The sequence below is a fragment of the Haliaeetus albicilla genome, chromosome 28 (genome assembly GCF_947461875.1).
Source record: "Haliaeetus albicilla chromosome 28, bHalAlb1.1, whole genome shotgun sequence".
Taxonomy (NCBI): domain Eukaryota; kingdom Metazoa; phylum Chordata; class Aves; order Accipitriformes; family Accipitridae; genus Haliaeetus; species Haliaeetus albicilla.
Window position 1 is genome coordinate 3631328 of NC_091510.1, and position 18552 is coordinate 3649879.

General features: G+C 44.2%; 1 protein-coding gene across 2 annotated transcripts in view; it reads right to left on the reverse strand.

Moving 5' to 3' along the window:
• Positions 1-1188: 1188 nt before the first annotated feature.
• The window catches only part of ELK3 (ETS transcription factor ELK3), a 39506-nt gene continuing 22142 nt past the window's right edge, over positions 1189-18552 (reverse strand). For both annotated transcript variants that reach the window (XM_069773488.1, XM_069773487.1), the window contains 3 exons: positions 12068-12862; positions 6567-6689; positions 1189-2829 (listed from right to left, as the gene is read on the reverse strand). In XM_069773488.1, coding sequence (XP_069629589.1) covers positions 2731-2829; positions 6567-6689; positions 12068-12793 — 948 coding nt within the window. In that variant the 5' untranslated portion in view covers positions 12794-12862 and the 3' untranslated portion in view covers positions 1189-2730. The remainder of the gene's footprint in view (positions 2830-6566; positions 6690-12067; positions 12863-18552) is intronic.

The window sequence follows — 18552 nt, forward strand, 5'->3', positions numbered from 1 at the left end:
ATTCTTGTTCCACAGTACTGACCACTTTGGAAGGCAGATTTCATTTTGACAAACTTTTTTTTTTTTTTTTTGATTGAAAAGTCAACTAGCAAAAGAAGATGTGTTGTGTTGTGATTTTTTTTATTCTCTCAGAGATGAGAAGATACCACTACTGTACTGTTTCTGGGTGTGTTAAGTTTTATTGGATTCTCTCAGATCCTTTAGAGTAATTTGTTGAGAGAGTTTTTTGGTTTGTTTTTTTTTTTTTGTCCCAGAATTGCTATTTTCTGCTATCTTTAAAAGAAAAACAAAGTCACTCAAGGGGCAGGAGAGTGGGAGGGGAGGCGTGGGTGTGTGTGCTGAGGTGTGGTGAGCCTTTTGAAAAGAAAAAAATCTGCCTTATTAATAGTAAGACCGTGGAAGAAACAAAATCATGAGCATCTGGATGCTTTTCCTTTTAAGAATCTCTTCTCCGTCACACACTCCCACCTCTCGTGTTCATCTGGTTTTTTTGCAGTGTGGTATTCAATACTTATTAAGTTGAAGACCAAATTTTCTTGAGTATCTCTCTTGACTTTTTAAACTCCTAGTGAGAGATACTACATCTCTATGCCTTGTTCTCCCATTAGCTATACTGGAGTGTACAAGGCGAGACTACGGAAGTAGGCATTCATGCTTTTTTAAAAAAGAGACGAGAGTTGCCTCTAGAGTACGAATAATTGCCTCTCTGTAACATGGTTACTGAAAAATGTTCCATGTACCTGGGAGGAATCCCTTGAAAGTGAAATGTTTGATCTGCAAGCCCTTGTGATTTATCTCCACAAGGCTAGTCCATCCCAGCAGTTACATGCTGCCTTCCAACCTATTCTGATTTTACTTCATGTAAAGTTTCCCTGCACTCATAAATTTTGCGTAGGTCCATCTTCTGGTTTTGACTCCGTGGGGTGGTATCTCTTGTTGCTCTTAAGACGCTGAATCAAGCAAATGACTTCCCATACGTTTCATTCTCTTTCCTTACATCTTGCATCTAATTGCTCTGTTTATCAGCACTGGTACTTCATAGAGATACGGCAGCTTTTTATCCTGTTAATTACTGCGAGTGAAACCGAGGAGTCATTTTTGGTTGTGCAACTCAGGAGCCTGAGGAAAATTCCTGCTGTCTTTTGTCAGATTACCTCTGCCCCAAAAATGGCTTTTCAACATCAGAACTGCATTAATAAAATGTTTATTTAGCACCTTTCAGGTTGAAGGATCCAAAAGCACTTTACAATTAACTACACACATCATCACTGAAATGCATCCAAGCAGAAAATCAGCAGACAACTCACTGCATAAATTTCAAAAAGAACAGACTTTTGGCCAGCCGCTTGGCCAGAAAGGAAAGTAGAAGCTTTTAATGACCTGTAGCCAACAGGATTCTGATTTTGGTTTGGTTTTTGAAGGTCTCATCTGAAAAACCTACATGGTAAAGCTGCATTCGCTGCATTCAACCCACTTTAGCCGCCTCAGAAAACTGAAGATTTGCATCGGCCTTGCCAAGATTAGAATCTGTGGTGCCAGGGAGTCTAGCCTAATCCTAACCTGACATTTAGATGACTAAGCCATCACCTCAAGGTAGAGGACATACCCAGTAAATTCAAGTTGCAAGTATATAGTAACACAGTGCTGTTTTTTAATCCAGAATTCAGATGTTTATACATAAACATCCCACATGTACAGTATGCCTCTTCACAAGCACCAGGCATTAATTTACAGTCCTGTAACTTTTCCAGCTTTGGGGGAAGGGGAAATGCGACCTTCTGAGCTTTAGTAGCTACAATAATCTTTCTAGGGAAATAGTAGAAGGCACTTGGCACGACTGAACAAAGCACCTGGAAATTCTCTTATCGGGAATGATCCTCATTCCCTGGGAGGACAGAGATTACCTGCAGTCTTTCCAGCTGTACTGTTGACAGTTCGTAAGAAATATACGCCAAATAAATTCTGAGCAAGGTCTCCTTTTCTACAGAAGTATCCTCAAATGCTGGAAATCTCACGACTATACACAGCCCCGTTCCTCCCTGTTGCAAGTCAACAGAAGAACTTGGGCATAAATGTGTAAATGTGGCTTTGTTACTCCTAAATGCATCTCCTGACTGTAATGTTGATTACGTTTTTCACTTCAGCAAAGAAAAATTATAAGGCTATTTTTATACAATTTGAAAGCACTTAATACAAAGTTACATGAATACATTGCATCATATGGCCTATCCGTGGAGAAAATACTGAAATACTACCATAGGGCTGTTCAATACTAGTTTTTTCTTTCAACTTTTTATCTTAATACTAGAAAATATATAAATCATTTACATGACATTATGCAAAAGAAGGCACAGCCGGTTATAGTTTACACAAGCACAATGCATAATATGCAGGAAAAGGGATTAAAAAGAAGCTTCACATCCTTATTAGATACATTGTTGCAAACCATTAAGAAAAGTACTTCATCAACAACAGAAGTGTTCAACACTTGAGAGCTATGATATAAAAAAAATTATAATTCATTTAATGCAAAACAGATTTATATATACTTTTATATATAAACACTGTTTAAAAATGCTAACATAATAAAAGTAGATTATCCATGTAATGAAAAGTGCAAACCAAAGTAATAGAGGGTTTCACAATGTCCTTCTCATGACACAGGAAAAACTAGCCCATAGGAATGAAGTGTTAAATCCACCAATAAGTCCTTGGCGTGATGAGGCGTCATCAGGATTTCTGAGCATTTGGAGAAAGCAGTACTGGAGAAGAGGCTCCGTCCAGACTGGGGAGTGGCACTGGTATGTGACCATTTAGCAAAGTTGGAAACTGTAAGAGGCCAAAAGGTAAAAATTACTCTTTATCTCAAAGCATTCAGCCCAGAAGCACATGCATTTAGCATTAGCAAATGACTCCAGATGTTTCCAAGACTTGTCATTTCTGTACAGTAAGATACATACCAAGTGCCTGCCTCAGCCATTAGGAATGTAAAATAGAGGATGAAACCTGAATACCTTGTAAATGTATGGGGATGTATAAATCTATTATTGGCTATATTTTAGACAAAAGTTCACATAACAATACATTTATCATCACCCTGGGAAAGCGAATGCTGTAGAGAAATCTTTGCCATCCATTCTGCTTCCAGAATGTTTTTCAGTCTACAAAATGCTAATTAAAATACATCCTTTTTGTCTGCCCTTCATAAAAGCTAAGCAGGAAAGAGCTTTGCAAAAGTGAAAATCGAGATGTAGTTTTAGGGCAGAAAAAGTACAATTGTGAATACAAAACATGGAGAAAATTACTCTCGAGTAATTACAGTTTCTCTCTGTATTGACTAACAACCCATAAACTAGCTACGCCGGATCATTCAGTATGTGAAGCAGAATACATTGTCATTTAGTATTAACCTCCTCCTTCTGAAATACTGCGCAAAAAAATACTTACTCAATACATAAACTGCATATTCCTAGTTCATGACAGCATCCTGCCTGTAACTTGCCTGCAGGGATGTGTATTGGCTAGTTCTTAACATCTGACCTGAGAAAAAGCAAGGCAAGTAGGTGGAATAAACTTGCTGCAGCATGAGGCGGGAATTATCCCAGCGGTAGATACCGATCTGGCCTCGAGGCGCTGGGTTTCTGTTGGCGTGAGAGAGGCAGAGCTGGATAACAGAGCTCCTGACTTCAAGTGTCTGGTTTATTTTTACCCCTTATCAGATCAGTCCTCCAACAGCCATCTGTGGTGTAATCAACCTCTACACGTGCATATAATCTGCTTGTAACAGGATTACTCTTCCACTAGGATGTTAGTCCATGATATCTGTCTTCCAACGTTCAGTTGAAAATCGTTCCGAGCAGTGCAGGCTCAGCAGCGTGCGGGGGGGCTGGCACCACGCTCCTGCTGCGGCCAGGACTGGCCGATACCTCTATTTTAACCGAACCAAAGCTCAGGAACCGTTGCCGTCGCTTCTGCCAAGACTAATTAAAACACAGAACTTGGATTACAAGCTCTTCCTTTTCTAGCCTAGGTTTCTGAAGTGAGACATGTAAATTACAATGTGTTTCTTCTAAAGCTAACAAAAAGAGGGTTCTGTGATCTCTGGTGTCTGTCGAGGCGGGTGGCATGCTGGCACTACAGCCCGGGATGCCAGCGATGCTGATGTCACGATTTCATCCTTCCCCTGGTTTCCAGCCCAACCCAGCTCTCTCCTTCTTCTTCCTGTTGCCTCTGGGGCCAGGACAATGCTCTTTGTTCACACGCCTCCATACAGTGGGATCTGGGTCTTGACCATGCCCTCTCGGTGCTACTGTCTATACAGGAGTAACAAAGAAAATACGCTGAATTTAGTTGGCACTTAATTCAAGCTAATCTGGTAGTCCTTAAGTTTGGCTGCATTTTCTTGAATTAACCAATTCTGTGCAAGTCTCTTGCTGTTCCAGTTATGTGGTAATTTCAAACTAATGATGACACATCAAAAGAAGTTTAATTACACAGCAGTGTGGCTTCAAAGGGAAGGCTTTCCAGGTAGGTCAATATATCACGGTAAATTGTGCGGAAGGAGACTGCAGATTTCAGTGATGCTCTACATAGGCTGTAAGGGTGTATAGGTGTAGGCGTATGGGAGTTGCTTTCCCCTTATAAACATCGAAGGAGAGTTTTTTACCAGTTAATAAGCATCTACGTGCTCTGTGAGGGAGTATGCACATAGTTGTGTCCAGCACTGCCAGAACAGGCTCCTCCTCATTCATTAAAGGAGGAACCGTGCTTTCCCATAGGCTTGTTCTGGGCTTAGCAGGACCACGGAGGTGGATGGCTCCCGTCCTGGTCCTCGTACTATACAAAGACGACTGGTACTAAAGCACTGCAGGCAGTGCCAAGCACAGTGCTATTGTGAAAAGCAGCACACACCTGAAAGAAAAAAAATAAGGGAACTCGATCTCTCCTCCATGCACACCAGCAGGCAAGGGTGCAGAGGCAGGCAGGCAGCTGCAGAGCTGCCCCGGCTTCTAGCTGCTGGCAGGCTGTTGACTCCTTCAACAATGACCAAACGTTCTTTCAAGTCCCAGCGCGAATGACCAGGTGAAAGCAAAAGCAACTTGTGAAGCAGCTCCAGCTCCTTCCTCCATTCCCCGACTAGCTGCGTGGAGGGCGAGCCCTGCCCCGACACCTACGTGGGATGACCAGCAGTTCTCGGTGGGGTTGGCTGGGCTTCAGCTGTGGTTGTCGTTTCCTATTTGCTGTTAAAGTAAAGCTTTGTGCTCTACAGACTCGTCATCGTGGCCTTTGCCTGACTCAAACACCGTTTACAAGGAAGGCCCTTCGGGTTTCTCAGAAGGGAGAGCCAAGGCCACTCTTCACTTCCAGTTCCCGCAGGGGCTGGCCAACATAGGTCCGTACAAGCTCATTCCAGGCCATGGTGCAGAACCTTCTCTCTCAGATGAAATGTCTGGCTGCTTTTAACCACGGGTGCAAAAGTAAGATCTAATAGGGATAAATGAGTTTAGCTGAGTCACAAATAAGGAGCCCCAGGGCTCCATGCTCAGCTGTGCCACTAGAGATAGGACTTACTACCCCAGTGAGGACTGTACCTGAGCAGAGCGCTTGAGCTAAAGCCCAGCCGCGGAGTCGGGCAGTCCAGTCCCCGCGAAGGTTCAGAGGCTAGCACAGGGTCCCCCTCCTCTGTTCGTGTTGGCCCATCAATTGCAGCAGTCAGGGAGTTCATTCCAGGGGTGTCCCTGCATTCTTCAGCTGCTCGGGTGACCATCAGCTTCTTGTGCTTCTTGCCAATCAGCATAATTTCTTCTGTGACCTACTGAATTGGCTGTTCTGCAGCAGCTACACCCAGAGCTGCTAATTCCATCCCCACCATCCTCTTCCTAAGTCTCGAGCAAATGCTGTGGCCACTGTGGTTTACTTAACTTTTGTATTTACCACATCTCTCTCAAACTTTGAGATTTTTACTCTCCCAGTACCCATGAGAGAGGGGACAATGCTGCCTTTCTCCTGTTACATACAGAGAGGTTGTGCTCAGAGGTATGAAGTAACTTGGTTGAGGACACATGGATAGTTTGCAGGAGAACTGGAAATTGAGCCTTGAGGTTCAGAGTGCCCTTACTGTAAACAGAACTATGCCCTGTCTTTCTGAGTGAGAAGTAGCTCATTAAAACAGAAGGATAAACCTACACCCACCTTACTGGATGAGACCCAAACTGCTCTTGGTTTTCCCAGAGTCCATGTTCCACCACTCTCCTGGCTGGTCCCTGACTGGTCTGTACTCTCTTCCCGAAGCTCTGAGAGCTCAGTTACCTATTCCTACTGGAGTCCAGCATTTATTTCTGTTTCCTTCGTACAATATGTGTGTGCTTGCAGTAGACACTGTCCTGTAGGTTTGGACTGTGCTGCCAAGGCTTTGAAGAGGGTACAAATAAATAGGCTGCTCTTTAAAAGTGCCTGTTAACTCCAGTAGTTTCTTAAACTATTTGAAAAGACCAGGAGATGCTCCCCTGATGTCTCTTCCACGTGTACACTTTTGGAAATGAAACCTGTGCATTGGAAAGACCTACCTGGAACAGAGTGTTTGGTCCCTGCAGCCTGGCAGGACTCAGAGGAGCAACAGGACTGAGGCTGCTCCAGAAATGAATGCTAGACAGCAGCGGGCTTGGGGTCAGCAATAATCCATTTGGGGTCTGCAAGACAAAAAAACACCCCATGATGCATGCCTTGGGAGTTACAGCTCCATACAGTACTCACAATCCCTGAAGTTTTACACTTCACCTTCTGGCTCTTTCTTCCCGTGAATTCAGACATACAGCATGCCGAGTATACTGGCCAGCAGCAACTGCCCATCCAGCCCTGCATCCTGTCAATACTGGATACCTGCACATTTAATATTCCTTCACACACAAACTGATTTCATTTCTATCGCAATTTGCTTAAGGAAAAGCATAGTTATTGTTTATTTGAACCACGCTCATGCAACTGTATAAAATACCATGCATGCCCCAATGCCTGCAAACACAGCCTGGTCTCCTTCAGCATAATTTTCTACCTTTTGAAGGGAAGCAATTGCTTGAACTGACTGCAGCTTTTAAAGCATTAATGCAATTGCCTGTGGAGCCAAAAGAGCCACTGCTGGTCTTTGAAGTTTACTCCTCTGATGGTGCCTGTTCAAAATGGAAGAAGTTTCAAGAACCTGGCAGCGCACAGGCTGATGCAGCGAGAGGCAGGTGTAGGGGTTGGGCGGCCAGAGGGACGGCGGAGAGCACAGCTAATTGTTTGAAAAGAACCAAAGTGGCAAGAACCAAGAATCCAAGGCTTTTCCCAACTCGGAGGTGGCTCCTTCCAGGGCCATGGTGCACACGGATTGCTGGGAATGCTCTTAGCACTTCTAAAGCACAATTGGAGTGGAGGTAGAGTTAAAGCACATGCAAATCTCCATTCAAAGGAAGAATCACATTAATTGTTCTGTATCCAGAATAACTTTTATCTTTCCAAAAAAAGAACATGAAAGTGATGTGACAGTTTTGAACAAAGTATTTGGCATAATGAGTTAATCTCACCAGTAATCTTGATGCCAATTATCAAAATCAGTGCTATTTAGCAAAGCACTTAATGCAATTTGAGTGCACACTTAGCAAGTAAGTACACGTTTCGCTGTGTAGGACAAGTGCCTCAGTGCTCTGCTGAACTGGGCCATCAGTTTGTCCAGAGTATAAAATATGTAAAGAGAAGACAGAAGATAAGGAGTTACCTCCTTCCCCTAGTAACCAGCACATCATGCATTCTGGTACCTGCTAGCTTCCCACCAGGCCAGAAATACAAACTCCCACATATGGCAATTGCAACCGGGAGTCTCACTTAACAACTGCTTACGCCACGGGCTGTCGCATCCCCGTTGCCAGGACTCTGCGGCGAGCAGGCTCAGAAAGGCAGGTACCACAGGTCATGGGGATTTTCGAGTGACGGACGTACTATTTGCAAAGCAGTGCCTGAGGGATCGGCTGCGGTGTTTGAGGCTCTGTGCAAATGCACAGGAATACAGACCTGCTCTGACGTGCTTGCGCTGGAGTTCGCAACAGGGTCAAACAATTAGTTTAAGCCCAGCAAGAAGAGACGGGAGAGACAAGGTGTAGCAAACATTAAAGTCCTCCTGGTGAGTCCGTCCCAAGGTGTCTGAAAGGCTGTTTAATACAAAGAGCTTGGCTGCTCTTGAAGGGGACGATTTCTCTAAGGAATCTCAAAAGAAGCTGGGTTCACGGAGAAATGCAAAGGGAAAGGACACTGCCATCTCCCTTGTGCTGAAGGTGGTGGATCAGAAACACCAAACCCCATGGAAGAAACCACAGTTACGTCCCAAGGAGTAAACAACATGTGGTATTGCTGGGAAAGCAAAAGGTGTTGATGCATTGAAACAGCAGGTATGAGGGTCATAGGAGTACCAATGAAGTCAGGGTTTGGATATATTCGGGTGACAACAAAAGGGGCAAAGAGTGGGTGGAGGCCTGGCAAGGAGAAAAATTCTGTCTTGATCTCGTCAAGTGACAGCTCTTGTCAAGATACCTGAGAAAAAATACTTGACAAGCAGGCACTTGTGAATGGCTCTTTCACAAACACCCTCTTCCCAGGACCACGATGCTTTCATGGGGCAGGAAAACAGCAGTACCAGTGAGAGCACCCTTCCTGTGCCGCCTTGCAAGCTGATGCTCCACGGGCAGGCGGCTATGGATGGGGATTTACAAGACTGACAAAGAACACAACAAATTAGGTCAGGATAAATACTCAGAGATTTACTTACAGAAGAGCCTACTAACCTTAAAACCAAAGATGTAAGCAGCAAGACACGACAACATTTGACTAAGGACACAGTATTGTGCCAACTGTACTAAGAGCTCCAATGAGCTACGCCTCGGTTCTTTATTTTTTTCTCTAAGGAGCTGCAGATATCCGGAACTGAAAATGCAGTTCTTGAGAGGATCTTTTGAAAATAATGAAGAAAACTTGGAGGTGTTTATTCCTACCTTAGATACAGCCAGAGCAAGTCTTCAGAGAGAGAGGAGGTTTGAAACTGAGCTGTCCTCCATTCATCTCTGGAAGCATGTTAACATGCCCAACAACAGCACTAAGCAAAAGCTCGTGTCCTCTGATGATCAGAGCACTAATGTCTGCAAGTTCTGCCAGAGCCAAGAGCCAGCCCAAGCAAGCCTCCAAACCTGTTAATATTTAATGCAAAAAGAGCACAGGGCCTCCCAGGCTTGTTCTTAGTATCGCCATCAGCCAAGCATCAAAACCACTAGAGGAAACATGAGTGTAAACACCACCACAGCACAGACTATCCTTAAATTACATGCGGAAATTGATGTGTCACTTCATTTTCTGCCCTCACACAGCTATACATCTGGTATCAGATGTGGAACCCAGTGGGAAGTTCCTACTTAAAAAACGGCATTGTAATCTAAGCATTGGAACAGTTTAAATAGAAATAATGCATTGCACAGTTAGGATTATCTTAAGCAATGATGTTCACGGCTCCTGATTTCTCTGACAAAGAATGCATCTAAGTACAATCTTTCTTATCACTTCTAGCTGTCAGATAACGGACAAGTGCTGTCACACATACATTACTTCCCAGGTCATTTGGAACGTGCTGGAGCCTGAATGGTGTATGTGGATACAATACAGACCACGCACATGCTGGCTGCAGGCACACTACTTTGTCCGTAAGGAAACAGCATGTGTAAATGTTACAAATGCTAAAATAGAGGCCTGAAGAAAAAGAGTGAGTCAAAATTATATATCCACATTAGCCAAGGGAGAGCCAACAAAAATAACAGGCATAAGTAATCTGTAAAAAAAGCAAGTACTGAACAAAATCTAAATATCTCTCTTCGAAGCTAACTGAATGGAAAGCTGACATTTCTCTACCAAAGTATGGTACTGTATGCACTGACATCTTCAAACCCATTTTTCTCTTCTGAAATTGGTTGGGCCTATCACATGCCCTTTCACAGGGCTCCACCCAAGGCTATTTCTCGTGACCAGCAGGTACAGTGGAAAGCCATCTGAAATACCCTCTCAGGCAGCAGGACCTTCTCCAAACCTACATCACTCCTGGAGCAGGAACTAGTGTCTGACATCCTGTCTACCACTGGGATCTGATAAATCAGAGATCGTTTGAGACGTGATGCACGCTCTTTCTAGGATAATGGGATGACCTGCAGATTTCCAGCGTAAAATTATGGTTTCAGTTATTTTGCATTGTGGTATTACAGTTATCTGAACACAGTTGTTACATAGTTTTTATTTTATATTCACTAGGTCAGGTATTTAGGATGCAGGGTGCTTCTTACGCTAGAAATAGAAGGCTGAAAGAGAGGAAAAAAGCTATGTTGCTGTATAGCCAAAAGTTTAAACAAATGGACCCTACATGGGTGCCATCTGCCTCTTCTGCGATAGAATAACCTGTATAAAAAGATTTGTAATCACATTAAGTTGGACAACAATCATCACGGCCTTAGCTAGCCATCCTGCTAAAGGAGGGCCACAATCATCTACCTAATTCCCTTCTACGTCTTTCAGGGGCACTAAGTACACCAGTTTATAAACGAATGAGGAAATTAAATGTTCAAAGAAACAATTACAAAATGAGAAAAGAAATCTCTGTTCATACTGAGTTTTGGGGCAGCAGTAGATTAAAGCGAGCTTGTAATAACTCATGTTGTCATTGTGTCTGGTTGGCATCTGATATGATTTATTTGTCAGATTTGCTCCCTATGAGCCAAATACTTACTGTGGTTATACCACAGTTAGAGGTTGTAAGAGTCTGTCAATGCACCTCAATTTTGGTTTGCCACACTTCTGTTCTTCCTGCCAAACATAACTTCACTTAAAGGCTTTACGATGTCAAAAATGACAGATAACAGCCCACAAAATCTTCTTTCTTTGCGACACAACTTCACATCTCGGTGGCTTACAGGTGTGTCTGAACTGCAGTGGCTTTGCGCAAATTTGTGCTGGCTGAAAAGCTCAGTAAGAGCAAGTGCTGCGCTGGCTGAGAGGACTTGCCAATGCTCTCACCTCTGCCAGGCCTCGCTGCACTGCACACATCATCCATGCAAAACCTCTTCCAACAGGGAAGAGGGAAGGGGATTCTGGATACAACAGGACCCCTAGACAGCCCGAAGTAAACGAGAGCTTGTAATGCACACCTTTGTATTTATTTATTTACCGTTCAGTTGGTTCCATTCAATGCCAGTATTTGCATCAACTTTTATTTTGGGGTGGGGGGGGTATTAGGGGCTGTTCCCCATTGGGATAATTTTGCTCTTGGATTTTTTTGTCTAATTTTGCAGTGGTAGTGTAAGACAAAACTCACTGATGAACACACCTGGTCATTATCTATGTGATTTTCCTCTTCTCCTCTGAACTGCTAGATTTTTTTCACAGACTTGCTGGAAAACGAGAACTCACCATTGACATTACCACAAATATGTGATTTAAAAGAACAGAATAACCTAGTGGTTATTCAGTAGGTCTGCACTGAAAGGAAGCTCTGGCAAATACTCTGTGGATCTGTAAAACTTTGAAAAAGAAACTGGCTTAAGAGTCTTGTCTTAGAAACCACTTAATTTGCTCCATATTCAAAAACTAATTAAAAGGTCGCACTGTTTGAATGGATACAACATCTAGTAGAGAAATCTAACATCCCACAATGCACATGCTCAGGTCGTGACCTACAAAAACCCTGTGTTTTTCTTGTTGGCTCTTTCCTGCTTGTTTTGTAGACCTGGAAGTTGGTTTGAACTGATAAGCCATTCATTCATGTTAACTAACGGCTGCCCATCTCGTTATCCTTCCAGGCAGTCTGTGAACTGTGATGGCTTTTCCCACACTCACGTAAGGAACCCCAGGAGGAACCTGCTTTCCACCCTTTGTTCAGACCTCTGCTATGTTTCCCTCTTCTCCATATGTTTTTCCCATCGGATAATAGCATATAGAGCTAACACTCTTGGCCACACAGAGGGAATACCTGGCTAAAGCAAGAGTAAAGGAGACAGGCAGGTCTCACCTGTGCAGTGAAGAAAGCTGGAGTCAGGGATCCCGAAGGAAGCGCGGGGCTGTTGAGGGCGATGGAACCGATGTCGGTGCTGGAGAGAACCATGGGTGGGGCGGAGATTTCCAAGCCTTTGGGTTTTTTGGCCTTTGGGGGAAGAGATGGAGATTTTGCCTTGGAGCCTGAGGAGAGGTTCAGAGGCTCAAGGGAATCTGAGTCGTGGCAGCTGGACTCAAGGAAGAGGCTCCTGTGTTCTGCAGGGAGGGGTGAGGTGGGAGACAGAGATGGCGACCTGGAGGAAGATGATGATGGAGATGAAATGCTGGCGCTGTTGGGTAGCATTAAGGAAGATATTTTAGCTGATACTGAAGAGCTGAGAAAAGCAGAGGCAGCTGCTGTTTCAGAAGTGGAAGGCAACGACACGATGGGCCTCATAACTTGTTTGTCTGTTTTGTTTGTCACAAATCTTATAACAGTCCGAACTTCTTCGACTGGTGTGTTTCCTTCTGACTTCTCCTCCAGTTTTTCTGTTTTGATTGGCTTGTAAGGGTCTGGCTGGTTCTGCAGAGAGTTGATAGTGAAAGAGGAGTACAGGCCAGAGTGGATATATTCATTACGGCTTGTGCTTTTCAGTGCTGACAAGCTGTGCTTGTGCTGATCCCTGCTCTCGGAAGGCATCTTACAGTCGCTGTCCTGCAGCAAAAGGCTCTCTCTGCTGATTTCCACAGCATGTGGATCCATTTTTAAAATCTCAGGAAAGGAGACAAACTTGTACACAAATTTTTGTCCGATCACTTTCTTGATGATGTTCTGCAAATACAAAAGCAGATGCTAGAAAGATCAGCATTTCAGAGGCACTGAGTACAGCAAACATAAGGGGATTCACAAGGGTAGGGGGGCACTGCTCCCTCCTCAAGCTGAGCAGGTGATTTCAGTGGGGTTCCTACCGCTGCTCATCCCTGCTTCATTCCGGGAACTCTGCTCAGCCAGGGAGACCACCCCCTGCTGCTCATGGTGCCTAGCAAAATCATCATTACTAGGTGATAAAGACCTACTGGTGGACTGTTTTCCTCCCGCTTCCTCTGAGGTAGCTTGGGAATATGTTCTTTCCAGTAAAAACAATTCTGCCGCCTTGCAGACTCGAGCCGTGCCACCATTTCCATTTAACAACAAAGGCAAACTCCTTCATTTATGCCTCCCAAAACTGACACCAACTACCCTGAGTATGAAATACTCTTGGAATGTCTGCAAGGGACAAAACCACCTCACCCTCCCACTCCAGTCATTTACGCTCTCTTCCCGACTATGTCCAGAAGGATTGAACACAGTGACTGTCCTTCTTTCAACAGTCATGAACTATGTCTGTGACAAATGCATCACTTACTTGGATGGGTTGGAAAAGTACTTGTGTCCTGCTGTGGCCCCTGTGCTATCTCGGGGTTTGTGTTAGCCTCAGGATGCTCGCTGGTGCAAGCAGAAGGTTTTCATCAGTCTAAACTGGCTACTGAAATTAATTATTTTTAAAAATCCCAAACCTCTTAAAGGTTTGTAGAACTATTTATTTTTTTCTTCCTATTTGCCATAACAAAAGTGTCCCCTTTATGGAAAGAACTGATTCCCTTTGAGATCAGAATGTTTCACGAGGGTCCTGTTTCCAGTCCTAGCTCTCCTCCTCCGCACCCGGGTACGCTGCCTGCTCCAACACAATGCGCAGTATCCCCAGGGACACAGTGTGAGCTCCTCTGCAGAGGCACTTTATGGCACCAGGTGCTGGCCTGGCCTAGGAAAAGGACTGGAACATTGACCACCCTAAGCCAAGTGCTGTGGAAGACAAGAAGCAGTATTTCCTGAGATTTCCATAGTGATTTCTCTCTTCTTGAAGCCCCCAGTGGAGAGTTTAAGTCACCTCTGAAAAACCCTTTCCAAGAAGCTTCCCTTTAGTGCAGCACAAGTCTGCTGCACCTCCAGCTGATCCTCTGCAAACAGACATTTGCTTTGCTGTGGATATGGGAATGTAAATATTTACAATATTCCTAAAAATCTAATTTGTTTTTCATTCTACCACAGATTCCGAGACCAGTAGAGGAAAACATTTGTTAAATTGATAGGAAATGAAAAAAAAAAGAAAGAAAAAGGAATACAAGCATCATCCCTATTTATATATGGACAGTACCTAGTGCCGGGTGCTTGCAGTGCCTGCACTACACCTTTTTTTTGTCACAAAAGCAAGGCTCATTTTGGGAAAGAAAAGTCTGCCCTTGGGTATCAGAACCTCTTCTGTCTTTCAGCTGAGCTACTGCACTCTGTAATTCATCTATCTGAATGTCCTGGCATTTCATTCAGGCACCTTCTTGAATACAAAATTAATCTTACAAAGAGTCCTGGGATGTAGCTTTGCTTTACAGGTCAGGAGCTGTGGCACAAATGGAGAAAGTTGTTTCCCAAGTTGGTAACAGGGATCTGCAGCAAGAAGAAGTAAATTCAGCAAGCTCAGACCAAAGGCACAAAGCTTCTCTCTTCTATGCCGAACTGTACACATGTCTACCCACCTGGCGGATCCTGCAATGCCTATTTTTGCCCTCCAAAAGTTCAGGACATCTAGTTAGCCCAGAGGATCTCAGTCTGCATGAGCTTTAATGCGCATGAGCTTTAATTCCCATGGCTTTGGGCTTGGTCTAGATTTTTTTTTTGGTGCTAATTAGGTGAAACTTTGGATGGATGTACTTTTTCTGTACTCTCAATATTACATTCTTCTTTAAAAAGGCAAAACCTCCAAACTACTCATTAAAAGGAACACCCCAACAGGATTTTGGTTTTTTTTTTTTAAATCTATTTTTTAATTTAAAATAATACCTCCCCTCAGCTCCTGGCAGCTTTGAGTTACTGTTACATCAATCACTAGCAACTGAGATCCTACTTGGAAAATGTGACTCCCAGCAGAAAAAGATTACATATATATAAGAGTGGCGCTTTTACACTGGTGCAGGCTTAAAACAGGGGAACATTGCTATAAAAAGCAACCGAACAGGCTGGTGAGTTTATACTTCCTCTGTCGTTATTAAATATAGTCATATTTTAAGAAGGTCTCTCAGTGCGGCTCCTCTGACTCCGTAAGCCTGCAGCAAAGGCCCACTTAACGATGGCTGGAGATGAAAAGGATTTAAGTGCAGATCCCTCAAGCACTTCGCAGGCTTCTCTTAAACGCGGAGCCTGAGGAAATCTCCATCAGCATGTAAGAGAAAATAAGGACGCAAATTAATTAAGTGCCTCTGAAATGCCACTGACTTTTCTAAATTTTTTTGACAAATATTTGAAGTGCAGGTAAAAAGCAGCTTACTTTTACCGTCACCTCGGTGACCTGTCAGAATTACTCTGAGCTGTGGACGATGGTTCAAACCACAGAAGACAGTGACAGGCATCATGACAAGTGGGGGTTTTCCACCCTCAGTTTGAAAGGGCAAAGAAGGCTTCCTTATATTAAGGACTGCATTTGCAGGGAGATTAGACCACTTGCTCAGCAGCAGGACAGTAACTGTACATGCACATTTAGCCCTTTTATTTTGTCGTTTGAATTTTCTAGGTAAATTCCCTCATGAGCAGGCTTGCCATCAGTGCTAGCAGCTGCCAGCCGGGCTGCAGGGAGCTCCAGGGCTGTGCTGCTGGGGAAGGCGGCTGCTGGGCCAGTGCAGCTGCTGGGGAGGAGAACTGGGCAACCCCGCCAGGAGCAGGGGCTTCACTCAAACAGCTTAAAAAAAAAAAAATAATCTTATCAAGAGACAACACTTTGACATTTAGAAAGAGGGCAGGGTGTTGGGAATGCCCCTTTTCTGTTGGCTTCTTGACTGTTCCTCACTTGAACATTTTACACTTCACACTTTCCCTCCTCTGTCCCCAGTCTGTAAAACAGTGACTACAGCAAACGTCACCAGCCCCCATCGCAAAGTGCTTTGAAAGCTGCTGATACAAACCAGGTACGGCACTGCCTGACGTCTGCTCTAGCACATCAGCAGTGTTAGGGAGCTCAGGCTTATTCACACTCCATCGCTTCAGACACTCTACGAGCATCTCCAAAACCAGCGTTACCCAAGTGCTCTGAATCACCAGCTGGAGGGATGGGTCTCTGCCCCTGTCCGGCTCCACAGACCAGCTGGCTGAGCTAGATGCCAAAGGCTCGGTAGCCTGGTTCCCCCTGCAGCTTAAACCAGGCTATAATGTGGCTGGGGTTTTTTTTTGTGTCAACTACGCATAGGCACTACTACTTTTGGAAGCCCTCGTGAATTACACAAGAGCTGTTTGCCCATCTCAACAGTGCATGACCTCTGGGTTTCTTTCCATTTTTTTCTTTCCTCCCGGAAGTTTTCCTGTGCATTGGTGCAACTCAGACTTCATTTCTTCTATCATGTGTTTGTGCTTTATTTTCATCAGCTCTGACTCTTACTCCCTGTTTGAGCCATTTAGAGCAAAGGTGTAACTATACTATCAGTGTGACACAAGGATTTTAGTGGCTTGGCTCAAACCTGTTAGCTAGCAAGTTTGCTGGCTGCAGGAGCCACTCGGGACACTGAGCTGGGAAATGGGACCCAGTTCCTAGTTAAAATTCATATTAATGAGGGGCCTCAGGGGCGGGATGACCAGATCGGGACTTTTTTCCTCTTCCCAGGAAGTGACCTGTAATTGGGGTGCATAAGATCTCAAAACTTATGGCAGAACAGGATGAACTTGTCTGTAGGTACTAAACGTCCCTGTTTGGGAAAGAAGGAGAAGGACCAGAGCTGTAGCTGCTGCACTTAACTCCCACTTGGATGTGCTGCAAATTCCCTGGCTCCAAGAGTACCAAGGGATGCAACACGTGTAGGGACACTTAGGCTATGAATTCCTCAGAGGACGCTATGAGGAGGGAGCTGGGCTGCCTCCAGCTATTGGGAACCCTACCCAGAGAGAGGGCTGCTCACCCTCCAGTGCCTGAAGTATGTAAGCTGGCAGGAGGTACCTGTGGCTGCATGGTTTGCTCCAAAAAACGGGGCGTGTGCCCACATCAGCGTGCGCAGGCAGGCAGATTCTGTTAACATCATACTTTATGCACTTATGCTTATTATACTGTGTGTAGAAGCTAGAGTTTGTGAAATTTTTGATGGAGGCACAGGTGCTACTAGATCATGCACCCGTACTGACCTTTGGAAGCACAAGGCTCTCATTTAGCCAGATTTCAGTCTCTCCTCACCCACCTCCATCTGGAAGGCAAAGGCCATTCCTCTGGCTGGCACCTTTGGCCAGGTTCTCTGCTCTCTCTGCTGCAGTTTACTGGGCGTCCCTTTCCTCTCACATCAAACATGAACTATTTGTCACTTCTTTTGGGGGGCGGTTTCTTGGGTATTCTCCTCTACCCATCACCTCTTACTACATATCAAATTCTTTACTCACATCTTTCCACAAGAACAGCACTCAATAACCACTTTTATGCCATTTCAGACAAGCACTTTCTTGACTTCCACACATCACTCTTGAAAGAAGCTCCTTCCAATTCTCTAATGCTCCTTCAAGTATTTCCTTATAAGACCTCTTATCTGTACCACTACAAAACGTATAGCTGGTACTCTAGCACCATCATACCGCTATTGTTTCATTGTAATATTCTATTTCCCCTGAGGTAACTCAACAGAAGACCTTCCCAAAAGTAAAATAATAAGTTTCCATTATCACTTTATATCCTGAAGTTCTGTAAGCAGACCAAGCAAGGGGCCCTCTTCCCAAAACAATTCTTCCATGCTGCCACCCACACTTTGGCACTAAAAATAGGAACTAGTAACCAGGCTACCGGGTCTGACCTGTTATGGGAGGGGAGGGAATGCCATGGGCACCTCTGAATCCTCAGAGCACCTGAGAAGCTCTGTCCCCTGCACTGCAACGAGCACAAAGAAGCCCATATTATTTGTATACTATACATCATACTGCCGACCCATCTAAACAAGCGGGCAGCCATTAACTGAAACTAAAATGATTTATTCTGTCTTTAGAAGACAAACTGAATAGCACTCACTGAGTAAAGCCTGGGGCTACATACTGTTCAGAGAGGATGCAAAAATATTGAATAGCTGCTCATCGCAACAGCATGTGACTGTGTAATTAAAGATGCAGCATAACTCATGCAAACATTAAGGTTACCTAGGGAACTGTGACTCTTGCATTTCCTAACTTCTGAGGGCTTGACTTCCACAACTGTTACATCCTATTAATGTCGGTATCTGCATGTAATTTCCTGGATTTGCCCTCCTTCCCTCAAAAAAAACCTCATGGGGAAAACTCACTAGCTTCCCTTTTGTGGTGTCATCTTGAAGTATTTACAGGGACCTTTAGTAGTCCTGAAACCTCTAGAGACTTCCAAAAGGTATCTGTCATTACAGCTATCAGAAAAACAAAGTAACTGGGCAACTTCAACAAAAAGAAACCTACTAATCCTACTTATAAAGATATCTCAGTTCTACACATCAAGCTAAAGTGCT